The sequence below is a fragment of the Melanerpes formicivorus genome, unplaced genomic scaffold, assembly GCF_026170545.1.
Source record: "Melanerpes formicivorus ecotype bairdi unplaced genomic scaffold, bMelFor1.0.p_v2 SCAF_5, whole genome shotgun sequence".
Taxonomy (NCBI): domain Eukaryota; kingdom Metazoa; phylum Chordata; class Aves; order Piciformes; family Picidae; genus Melanerpes; species Melanerpes formicivorus.
Window position 1 is genome coordinate 16,443,242 of NW_027142357.1, and position 12,964 is coordinate 16,456,205.

Genomic DNA, 12,964 nt, shown 5'->3' on the forward strand with positions numbered 1-12,964 from the left:
GGGATATGATCTATGCCTGCAAAAGCTACATTTCACAGCATTGTGACAAAGCATTTACCCATTGAGTTTTGTGTAAAACATACCCGAAAATTACTAATAGCAGACACACAGCCAACTGAAGCTAGAACAAAGGAAGAGCAGAGCACTGATGGCTACAGTAAAGGAAAAAAAGGGAGAAAAGCAGGCAAATGAGTGTATTGTGCTGGAAAGGAGCAGGGTGTGACAAAGAATAATAGTATGGGCTGCTTGAAAGCATGAGAAGGCTTTGGCACCAACTCAACAGATGCATCTCTAAGGACAGAGGAGGATGACGATGGTAAAAGAGTGCAGAGGATAAGAAGCAGAGCCTGGTCACTAGGGTCACTCACAGAAGCACTCATTAGCCCAATTAAGCAATACAGTTTCCTTTTTCTTGTGAAAAGAACACATAATTTTCTGGCACAAATAACTGATTTCAGACTAAAGAAAGTACTGTTCATAGTGTCATTTCAAAGTAGCTTTCAACTGCCTGGGTAGGTGTAATGAATGTGAGACTTGATGCCAGAAAAAAAGCTGACATTTCTAATATTGGTTTTGCCAGTAATAAATCCCTCTGTGTTCTGACGCCCCACCAATACCATGGGAACAATATTTAATCAAACCCAGCCTTGCCAATGGCCTTGCCAGGTTTGCGTAGCCCTCTCATCATCTTGATGCACATCTTGCAATTATTTTTGTAACTCTCTCCTTTTCCTGGTGCGTCAAAAGGATTAAGCAACAACGTCAGAAGGGTAGCAGCACCAGCAACAGGTCATTTATCCCTCATTCTTACTGGCAAGTAATTCAATCCCTAAACCATCGGTGGCAAAATTACTCATTTCATTACTACTTTTCATCAAGCAAAAATTAAGACACTCTAATATTATTAGGAAAGAGGTTTCCAGTTGGGTTGTTTGCTGATTGACTGACAAAAGAAAAGCCAGTGCCTAACAAAACCTGGTTTGCTGGTTGACATGCCTATGCCAAGCACACACAGACATATAAAGCTTAAGGACAACTGTCAGTACAGTAAGGACTTGGGGATTTAGAAATGCAGGCCCAAGGACACCTGCCATGCAGCACCACAGCTGTCTGGAAGTCTTGCACTGCTCTCTTGGCTTCTCTTCTCCAGTATCACATAGGGTGGGTCTGCAAATGTGCTACAAAACAGTTATTCTGTGCCTTACTTGACGGATAGACAAAAATAAACCTTGCTTTACAAAGAAAACTGATAAAAGCTTCCTAAATTAGCAAATAAATGGTATGACAGACAGTCATGTGGTGAGGCAGAGACTGGAAGGGGAGCGGCTCCTCTTCTATTCTCAGCTCTTCCAACAACTTCTAGCTTGACCTTGGAAGATTGCTTGAGCCCTCTACTTCTCACCTTCCTGCTCAGATGACAAAAAGGCCACCCTCCACTACTTCTTTTCATTGCCACTGTTTCCTCCCTCCTTCTCAGACTCATCAAGGTCATTCCTGCACAGCAAATGCAGCATCGATTCCTGAAGTGTCTCAGTGCTATGCATATGTCATGACAATGACCAATTATTTAGGGTAAGGTGCACCTTCCACTTGCTCTGCATAGGGCACACCTCACTGCCAAGGCTTCCTTCACACAAAAGACAGAAAGCATTAATAACACAGTATCACATTCACAGGGAGTTTAACTACAGTAAACCAATAATCTTTTCCCTATGAAAGAATTACCATTACTCTAATATTACGTTGCTGCTAAATAATAAAATGATACAGAGTGAAATGTGCCACAATGGCAAGTCTGCAAAATGGGCAAATGCAAAATGAAGCTTTCACAGTCCTCACACTCCTGATCTGAAGTACATTATTTATAATTAAAAGAATTACTTTCTACTCTATTTTTTTCATGCGATTTCTTCATGGCAACAGCTGGTGAGTTTTTGTGCTCAAGATAGTAAGATGAGGAACTCTAAGCTTGCACAGGGTATGAACATGAGGCTGAGCTAACATGGATTGGAATGAAAAAGGGAAGATTCTCTCTGAGACCATCTCTCTGTCCCATGAAGATCCATTACAGTCTCTTAAAACAGATGTTGACAGGAAAATGATACATTTATTTAAAAAAAACCAACTTTATTAAATGTAATTCAAAATTGCCTGGATGCCATCCTCTGCAACCTGCTCTAGTTGAACCTGCTCCAGCAGTGGGGTTGGACTACATCTCTTGAGTTCCCTCACAGCCTCTGTCATCCTGAGATTTACAGCAGCAAGCTATTAGCAAAAATAAAATTTCCAATGCTCTTAAGTAGAAAGTTTTTAAAAAACTATCACATCTTGAAAACTGCAGAAGACCAGAGTGAGAGGGCCTGGTGGCACTCCTAGCAATACTATGACCTAAAACTCAAGTAGGCAAGTGTTTCATGTGATACTCCAGTGGCGGTCAGGCTGTATTTTCATCAAAACAAGAGAGACAGTGTTTGGCATTTTAACATTTCATGTTGTTGAATGCTTTTCTGTGGGAGTCAGCCCATTAATGCTAGAAGTTAATACCACAGGCTTTTTAATGCCAGCAAATAGTCCAGGTCAAAGTTCACATGCATTACAACCCACCCAGGCATATTCTGAAACACTGCCTTACTTTTCTTTCCCCAAGGCAAGGTCACACAGCTACAGAGAATGGGAGGAATAAGCAAGAGTTTAACATTTGTGAGAGTGTACACCAAGAATGCATCCTACCAGATTTCTTTCTTTTGACAACGAAACTGGAATTCCTTTGCTAACAGGACTACTTAAGGAAGACATTTTCATTTATGCTCTGGTTTAGCTCTTATGAAATACAGAAGATTTTCTTGACCAGTATTTAATAGCATATTCTAGCTCTACAAAAACTATTAGGTGTTTGAAGGTGATGCATCTTCACCTTGACCTGCAAAATTGCTCATGCTGAGAATCTGAGCTGATTCAAAACAAGCTGCCAGTAAGTTGAACTGAGGGACAATCTCTCTGTGTGCTGAAACATTTACCAAGTGAGTCAAGCTGAGTTATTTGCTGACTACCCATCTTTCAATAGTATCCTCTCAGCTCAGTGTGGATTCTTTCAGCATTACAATGTCCTCAGTACCATAGAGCTGAGAGAACAATCTCTGTGCAAAGAGTACACAACTTTATTTGCTATCAGTTAATGAAGTGAAAGAGGAACTTTTACACAGGCTAACCTTGGAGAAAATATTGACCAAAATAACTCTGGACTTTGAGACACCAGCTCCCTTTATTGTCTCTGCCTCTGTTACAGTACATTTGAATTACAGCCCTCTCCTTCCCCTCTCAGTTTCTCCTTTAGCAAGCCTCCAATGCAACACTGCTCCTCTGACACATGAATTTTTACAGAAGAGTTGCATACAAATGTATTGTTCTGGCTTTGCTTCAGAATTGGAGGCAAAGTGCAAAGCATGATAAATATCTCTTGTGCAAGTCCTCTCTAAGTATTAAGAGGAGAACCCCTTTTTTCATGTCTTTTTAAAGACATGAAAGGAAAAAAGATGGACCAGAGAGAGAATTTGGGACATTAGGACTATTTTATGACCTCTCCAAAACAAAGCCTTTCCCGTGACACTTCTAACTTTAGTTACTTTAGAGAAGATGGCAGCAAGAAAGTGATAGAGAGGGATGATATTTAAAAATAGAATGTTTGCTGTTTGCCTCTCTTTCATTCTTTTGCTTTCAAAGCAGAAATACAAAGTTGTAGCACCACAAACTCTACCATAATTAGTGATGGCCAGGTGTTTAGCTCCTAATGCTAAGAACAGTAATGACAAAGTCATGAGACTGGGGTACCTCACTGTAAGCTAACTGTGGTGCCCTTCTTTCCACAGGAATAATGCCACTTTCCGTAACTCATCCCACTGACTCTAATGGGGCTACTGATAGGGTGAAGCACTACTCAGCATTGTGAAGCTACTTATTGAAAGCTGGTCTCATTTTCATCTCACTGCCAAACTTCATCCTCCTTTTAACAGCAGCAGTTCACAGACAGTTAATGCTTGTGGCTATGCATTATTCTTAACACTCTCAACTCTGGTTATTTGTGGAGTTACCCAAAGACAAACAAAGTAAATATCTTCACATGCTTCCAGCCATCATCCTCTGCAAGAACACTCCTTAGAAATGCTCTACTGCTTTAGAAGCAGTATGTCAGACCAGAAATCATCTCCACTTTGCAGAGACAGATACAGCAGAGTTTTGCAGTCAGGTAAAGAGTGTAAGTAACCTTTATGGTCCATTCTGCCTCCTTCTGCACTGAGAGTGAACAGAAGTGAAGACGTGGCAAAAGACTATTCTGGGATAACAGCCCCTGTTTTATGATGAGATGAGTGGTCTCTCATCTATTTTAAGAGCAAAGCTAAGGCAAAGCATTACAGCCTTCCCTGCTGTACAGTTCTGAATATAACACCTCTTCAGGTCTTTTGAGTAGTGTATGGCTTCAAGGGATGAGCTAGAGGCTAGGGGTCCAAGAATCCTCAGCTAAAGAATAAGTAGTCCTTCCCCAGTGAAGAGGGAACAAAACCCACAGGTTCTCAATTCCAGTTCTTTTAACCACTGCAGAGCTTGCATCCACTCATGGGTGCTGCTTTTGAGAACAGGAGGTTGCTTTTGCTACCTTTTCCCACTTATGCTACTTGCCACAAGGCTTTATGCCACTGACAAACAAAATATGCAGTTTTAGTCCTGTTTTTTAACCTGGCCCACTAGGAAAATAACCAAACATCCTTCACTTTCACTGACTGCCACTAAAACTAGTCCATTGGCACTGGTTCAACATCAGTCTTAAGGTCTGAAATAATTTCTCATCTCACTTCAGTTTGCTTCATTTACACTCTTACAATCCTTAGTGGTTTGGAGTAGAGAAACTGGGAAAGTATTTTAAACATTTACTACAGAATTGTTTCAGAAACAGGATTTAATCAATCAATCAGATTAACTCCAACCTGGCATTTTAGCAAGCAAACATGACAGAAAAAAATTCTCTTGGGAATCTGAAATACTGGTGCTTAACCAAGTCATAGAGCTGGCAAATGCTTTCTCACCCAGGCTTACAGTAGCCACTAGACCCACTGTCACTGAAAAAATGTCTACTGCTTTGCATGAGAACACAGTTGTACCTTCAACATCTAGAGAGAGGCTCTGAACCTTCAGAAATAGCACAGGAAGAATATGGGGTCTTCACTTGAGAGGGAAGAGAAAATCCCACTGGCCAAGAGTTAGACTTTAGATTACAGTAAACACTGTTCAAACATCCTAGATCTCTCCTCCTCACCTCCCGTATGACTTGCTGCAGCTCGTCTTGCTCCACAGTTTTGTGGATTTCCTCAAGCGAAGGCACAAGAGGGACTTTTTCAAGTTTGTGCTCCACCTCTGGCTTGGAGTCTCCAAGCTCCTCAGAGGTTTCCATCGGCTGTCCAGCACATGCTCTCACTGGGGGAGTTGGTGTTAAGGCAACTGAGGCTCGGTATAACTTCTTGCTTTGACTCTTCGACTTCCCTGTTAGTTCAGCTTTTCTACCTGTGTGACCAGAGCACACTGAAGAGGAATCAGAGTTTCCATGGGAGAATACAGATTCTGCACCCTCTGCTGGGAGAGTTTCCAGTCCAATGTCTCCCAGTCCTAAACCCAGTTCAGACTTCAGAAATGACTGCTCTCGAATAAGTTCGGAGACCTAAGGATTCAGGAAAGAAACAGTCCTGAGCAGGCATAGACAAGAGCCACATACAGCCATAACTATGCTTTCTTGTTCTTTATTCAGTCACTTACTCATTCCCTCCATGTAACAAATACAGCTATAAAATAAATATATGCTTTGCCTTTATGGCTGCAACAAAGAGGATCATAAAAAGAATGGGCTTTTTTGAAAGCCAACATAAATACAAATTGTGGCAGCTCCCCAAGCCACTGAGTTTTGCAATATGGATGCATCCTGCCAGAGTCCTTGACAGAGACACACATAAAGGCTTGATATTGTTTCTCTTTGCTGAAACAATTCAGGTTTGTTCTTTACTTTCTACAGTTTTCAAGCTACTCTCTTTCAACAGCATAAAATGCCCAGAAGAATAAGAAATAGTTTTGGAAAACCACCATGTGGACTTTATATCAACTAACTGCAAAATCATCTCATTTCTACTTATTTCCTTGAAAAGAAACACAACTTCATAACTACTTACACTTATGGTTAGCTTTATTTAGGGAAAAGTGCAGCTGTTCTCAATAGAACTACTCAAGTGAGTAAAGTATCTCCAAGATCATGTGTCAAATTATACAAAATCCCTTCCTAGCTCTTTCTCTTACTAAACCATATAAGACAAAACAATTACTTACTGGTTCAATGACATTCAGAGGAGAAGGGCATGACAGATTATCAGCACTTCTGCTTCCATACATGCCCTGAAAAATTAAGCCAAGGTAATGCATTGAGGATTTTTTTAGAGCTGTCAGAAGCTAATATATAAACATGCCATGCCTCAGACAACTTTCTATAAACACAGAAACTAGGAAACAGGAAGCAAAGCTGGTTGGAGAAAGTTTATTTCAGTCATTTTTAAAGCTGGCCCTCCTCTATAAAAGGATTTACAAATAAAAAGATATTTATATGGTTCAAAGAATGCACATTTGGCTTGGGACCACAATAATACCGTATTTTCCTGTTCTTGGGTTTCCTTTTTTTTTTCCTATAACAAAATACTGAAGAGGAATACGTGGCCTGTGCATGTGCTGCTTTTACAGAAGAAAATTGGCTAAGAAAGAGGAATACAAGCCAGGAAGAACATGATACTTTTCATTCATGCTTCTTTTGTTTGGCTGGTGACAAAACTGCAGAACAAAAGGGGAACAGTCTTGTACTATGTGAAAAAGAAGAAGAAAAAAATGTATCACCATGCCAGCAATAAACCTATGCAAATATCTCTCTTGTCCTCCGTTTTTTGCTTGTAGGGAGTGTTTGTGGGAGCTGAGCTCCTCACAGTCTTTGGCAGGTAGTCACACATTCATCTAAAGCAGCTACAAAAGACAATGGAGGGAACACTGATGATGCTATCTGCATTTTCAAGTTTAATTTTTCCATGGATTGGTGGAACTAGGGAAACTTGAAGAAGCACTGTGTATTTCTCATCTCTCTGCCCTCATGTTACAAGTAAGGAATTCATTGTAGAGAAACTCCAGAAAGACCATCACTATCCCACAAGAATTCAGGGGTTGTAACAATGTAAAAAAAAGAAAGCACAGGTAGAAGAGTTCTGAAATCTCAGACAATATGTATTGATATGTATTAACACTAAGAATGAAATAATTATTGAAAATAATAAAATATGATCTCTGATAATACGGATTATGTCATTAGATTTCCCAGATATCACCCCACTCTAAGAGTTTTAACAGTTATGACTTGGTAACATTACTCTGAGGAAACATATAATATTGTTGCAAAAGTCATACTTACCACATGTGTCTGAGGTCTGTAAGGTGAAGACATGTGTAGACTTCTCAGCTGGTCTTCCAAAGCAAGTAGACGTTCTTCTAACTGCAGCTCTAACTCCTGTAGCTCCATGCGGACAGACTTTCTCAAGCTCTGTAGTTGATCAGCTTCAAATCTATACCAAGTCCATCACAAAAAGAACAAGGGCATTCACTGCACTCAGCTGCACATCACAAAGTGGGAACTGAGCAGGACAATCCCATGAGTAATGGACTTCATACAAGGGAATTCAAAGTGGAACTGAAAATTCCACTCTTTTGTGGAAAAATTCACTTGAATGTCTTAGAACAAAAGTATTTTTCCATCTATAAAAACCATGTGTCACTTTATGGAAAAAGCTAAACAACATAGTGCATAACAGAAAATTCTCCAGAAATATTTGCTTTAAATGCTTAAATAAGTAGAAGAAACTGGCATATATTCATATATCTAATCAAATTCGATTTAAAACCAGTAACAGTAAAGATCTCAGTGCAACAGAGTAATTGCACATTATTTCTCTTATGTGGTTCTAGATTCCCAAGCAGCCAGAGCTTTATTTTGGCCAGGATGCCATTGTCTAAGAAGGCCAACAGATTTCAAACATATTTGAAGCAATGGGTCAAGAGCTGATTCAACTGAAGTAAACATATAATCAGTTTTGAAAGTTGCTCCAGATCAGCTGCTGCTGCAACTCATGGTGAGCACAAACAAAGAGATACAGAATTATGAAAGCCATCTGTAGCTTGCTGAGTAGCCACAGTAAACTGGATAGGCATCTGAACACTACAATATTCATCCTTTCTTTACATCTTCAATGTGGAGCAGGGGATAACCTAAGCTCAAAATCTTAAAGGCTTAACCTCTCCAGTATCCTCTGTTCAAGCATCCCATGATAAAATTCCTTGAAGTCTGTAGCTGTAAAATCACTTTGGAGAAAGGATGAATTAAGAAAAGAAAAAAAGTACCATGTAATAAGAAATAGGGACTAGAAGAAAACAAGAGGAAAAAACTCTGGAATGAAGAAGCATAAAGAAGAGATTAAGCACATTTTTGGCAAAAGCTCAGCTCAAGCCCCATTCAAATTGAACGAACTGATTTCTCACTCTGATTTTAGGGACAGCAACACATTTCCTGAAGTGCTGGAGTATTTCTTCTTATCTTTCTTAAAACAAAACAAAATAAATAAAAACACCAAACACAAAAGAAGCAAACAAACATAAAACCAACAAAAAAACCTACCCAAAACCAAAATACCACAAAGCAAACAGAAACATTTTACCTTTCATCTTCTGTCATGTGCTGATAAACTGTTGTTTGTTGACGTAACATAGTCAATTCCAAATCCATCATTTGGGTTCTGAATAAGTTTAGATTGCGCCTTACGACCTGTAGCTCCTGGAAAGTATTCTGGGGGGTGGGGGGGGGGGGGTGGGGGGGAGGAAATAAGTACTACATTACATGGAAAAATGGACTGATTAAAATAAATCCTGATCCTGCAACCACATTTGCCCAGATGTACCCTTTAAGTCAATCAGAAGCTCTGTAACTTCAGTATACTACAGAGGCCACATATTGTGACCTCACAATAATTCAAGAAACAACATTTTTAGATGTATCATACAAGAAAATAAATTAAATCTAAATACATGAAAATCCTTAATTCCTTTCTAATGTTATTTACAGGATGGTCACCTGTTACCTCTTGAAGACATGGACAGGGAATTGTCCAAACTTAACAAAACTGATGGCACATTTAAGAAGTTTGTGTATTTTACTTTTGTTAAGTACCAGTATATAAATACAGTTACTCACTTCATATAGAGGTAGTATGGATGGTCTCTGAGTAGTGTAACCCATGGCAGCTGAAAGATCCTGGCACCTCATCACTGGGTTCTGGGGAAAAAATAAATTATTTGAGATGGGAAAGTCAGTGATCTCCTTTAGGAACTTGTCTTCTCAGATGCACAGAACCTTCAAAAGTAGCCACTGCTGTCCAGCAAATATCATATCAGGACAAGGAAACCTTACAAAATTGCAGCACCAGGGCTCAAGTGAAGCATGTGCACCAAAGCTCTATAATGCAAATGTAGTGCAGGTGAAAAACCAGATTAATCCTATTTCTCTGCATTTTATGCCTGAAAAATCAGTAGTCTCAATTGTCTTAGCTAATTATAAAAAGATTCCAAAACCACAACTGAACAAGTTAAACTGTGTCCCATTTTCAAATCACGATTACAGTCACATTTGTTGCAGGGTCTTGCTCAGTTCTTAGTTGGGGGGGTGTTCATTTTGTTTTTTAAGCTCACTGCAGTGACCACCACTCTCTGGGTCCAGCTCTCCAGCCAGTTCTTGACCCATTTCAGAGTGAATCTGTCCGAGCCACAAGCTGCCAGCTTTGCCAGGAGTCTGCTGTGGCAGACGGTGTTAAAGACTTTGCTGAAGTCCAGGCAGACTACATCTACAGCCCTCCCCACATTCACCAGCCAGGTAACCCTGATAGTAAAAGGAGATCAGGTTGGTCAGGCAGGACCTGCCACTCCTAAATCCATGCTGGCTGGGCTTGATCCTTTGGTCATCCTGTAGGTGCTGACTGAAGCTTTCCACTGCAGAGCTGGTCACAGAACCACAGCTCACTTCAAGAAGCAGGGCCAGCTGATATAACCACAATCAGACTGGATCAGCTACTAATTTTGACAAGTGGCAAAATAAACAGGGGTCTAGAAAAGCCCACTACAGCCTGCCACTTGCAGTATGGAGCAATATAGTGCATGTTTGTTCTTGGGTAAAGCCCACAGAAATTGCTGTAGCTCTACAATCAGAGTCTTCATGTATTCACAAACAAGAGTCTGCAACTGCTCTGCCCACGTAGCCTCCTGCAGCAGCTTGCAGGCTCCTAAGTTGGATCACCACCTAAGAGAACAGCAGTACAGTTATGGCAGAGGAGAGACAGATGGCAATCAGGAAAGGAATAGCAGGTGTGGCAGAGACTGGTGTAAAAAAAAACAAACATGCATTTTGAACCATTCTTCTTTGAGTGATGAGATGGATAAAATTTCACATGCTCTGACAAAACTGACTCTTAATAAATGGCTGATGACATCAGGAATATGTTGACTAGCCCCAGAGTTGAAAGTGAGAAAGACTGGCACGAAACAGCACAGATACACACAGGGATCAATCATCATTGACACCATTAGTGGAGCCATGAAAAAAAAAAAAAAAACATCAGTTGGATGGAAAGTATGTCAGAGAGAAATCAGTATGTATTCTCAAATCTAAAGCTTATAACTATCACCTTAAAACAATAGCTGATGGAGTACCCCGGTCTGCCCTCCCACCCACAAATATCCATAAAAGTGAAAATAAAACAAACAAACAAACAAACAAACAAAAAAACCCAACACCCAAACCCCAAGAAAACAAGAACATTCAAAAAGAACAATTTGTGTCAACTGCAATAAAAAAAAAATTAAATGCAAAATGAGTGGAGCTTTGTAGAGATGCTCATTCGTCACTTTAAACAGAAGCTCCTTAAATAACAGCAAATCAAATTTGCACAAAATGTCTGTTTTTCCTGATCAGCTTCACTACACAAAGGAATATCCAGGTTAACATCTTGGTTTTGTAGGGACAAGATATGAAGCCTTTTTGCCCAGGGATGAATTTGGCTTTCTCTTACCTGTGAGAGGTTGTGCAGAGAGTTTCTAATGTCATGTAGGACCCTGCGCAGCTGCATCTCCACGGTGGAGGGTGGGTTGATGGCATGTGGCCGACGAGGAAATCCAGCATACCGTGGAGAGAAGGGACAGGTGAAGGGGGAAAGCAAGGTGCTGAAGGAAGAGCTGGAGGCGCTTGGGACACTGTGAGTGCTCAGTGTCCTCACATGCTCACAGAGTGGTCTGTCTTGCCACTCAGCAGGGAGGGAGTGGAGGGAGCATGTTGACTGGGACATATGTGCTGGTGTGTGCTGCAGACAGCTCTGTACCCTGGTGGGATTGGGCTCCTCAGACAGCCTGTTGGGCCCAGTCTGGGACACTTCTTTTTTGGAAGATGAAGGTGCAATGAACAATGTGGACTTGCACACTGGCTGGCTGGCAGCTGCCTCACCCTCACTTTTGTCCTTCTCAGACACTGCTTTCTCATCCTCCTCCAAATGTGTGTACTGGTAGGTGAAAGAAGGAGGACTGCACAGAGTATCTTTCCCTGGGGTTAACTGCACATTCACAGAGGACACCACTTTCACTGGATTCAGCAATGCAGTTGGGAGTGACTGAGAACGCCTTAGAGGATAGCCTGATTCAGCAAACCAGAGTCTCTGCCTCCTCAGGAGATCTTTTGACTTAAGCAGTGTGCGCCCAGCCCTGGAATCAGAAGTGCTGACAATCCTCATCTCGGCTCTTTGCAAGGCAACATGAACCCTATCCACAGAAGACTGGGAGGAGCCACCACCACTCAGAGACTCCACAGATTTGAGAATATGGTGCGTGTGGTACTGCGGAAACTCAAATACACTGCCTTCCCCCAGCAGGTCCAATTCTTTTTGCTCACTGGAAATGTCATCTTCTTTAGAGCTGACCTCTCCTTGGACTATCTCCGATATATGAGATGACTTGCTTTCTCCTCCTGGATTTTCTTCAGTTTCATAGTCAATCATTTTTCTATCTTCACTCCTTCTGTTCTCAGGTATCCCTAACTTACGTCTCTCTACTTGAGAGATAACATCCTCTTCATCATCATCATTATCCTCTTCATCATCATCTTCCTCCTCATCCTCAAACTTACTGAAACAGGGCAGTTCCTTGGCTAATGGTGTCTTCTGATCCTCACTGTGCGATGTGACGGTTGTCTCACTGTCACAGCTGTCAGCACTGCTTCCCATACCCTGTAAGGACTCCTGAACCTAGAAAATACATGGGCCAGCAAAGAGGTGAACACACCAGAGACTCAGCTATGCCTTCATAGCATTCAGGCTAAGACTCCAAGTCCATACTAATTTAGCATTGTAGTGGAGAGTAGAAAGAATAATGAGAGTTAGTGTGCAAGAAAAACAGTGTCACAGAACAAAGGAACCATAGGTTCAGATAAGTTAGAAACATAATGAAATGTAGCATCAACACTGGAGGGGTTTTTTTGAAAAAGAGCAAACTATTCACAGATGTTTCTTGATTCAACAATAAACTCTTTACTGCCAGAACAGAAGAGGCAGCAGAGGGAAAAAGGAGAAAGAGTAAAACACCAGCATTTTAGGTAGTGATGACAAAGGGGCAGCAGGGTGGTGCTACATGGCATCTCCCACATATAAAGGTTCCATCAGTGCTGAAACAAAGGGTGTTATTAGGGAATGCATACCTAATGTAAGAAGTGAGGATAGCTGCAGTGCAGTGAAACTCGTGTCACAGGACAATGCTAAGAATGGGAAAACCTGTCTGCCCATACACTTGGCCTGTTTTCAGTCACAGAATTGTT

The 12,964-nt window shown here is 41.0% G+C and overlaps 1 protein-coding gene across 2 annotated transcripts in view; it reads right to left on the minus strand.

Annotated features, from left to right (window-relative positions):
* Nucleotides 1–12,964, minus strand: part of ITPRID2 (ITPR interacting domain containing 2) — a 40,002-nt gene that overhangs the window by 2,316 nt on the left and 24,722 nt on the right. For both annotated transcript variants that reach the window (XM_068138420.1, XM_068138421.1), the window contains exons 12-17: nucleotides 11,178–12,398; nucleotides 9,311–9,391; nucleotides 8,778–8,905; nucleotides 7,481–7,631; nucleotides 6,364–6,429; nucleotides 5,309–5,707 (exon numbers count right to left, since the gene is read on the minus strand). In XM_068138420.1, the coding sequence (XP_067994521.1) occupies nucleotides 5,309–5,707; nucleotides 6,364–6,429; nucleotides 7,481–7,631; nucleotides 8,778–8,905; nucleotides 9,311–9,391; nucleotides 11,178–12,398 (2,046 nt within the window). The remainder of the gene's footprint in view (nucleotides 1–5,308; nucleotides 5,708–6,363; nucleotides 6,430–7,480; nucleotides 7,632–8,777; nucleotides 8,906–9,310; nucleotides 9,392–11,177; nucleotides 12,399–12,964) is intronic.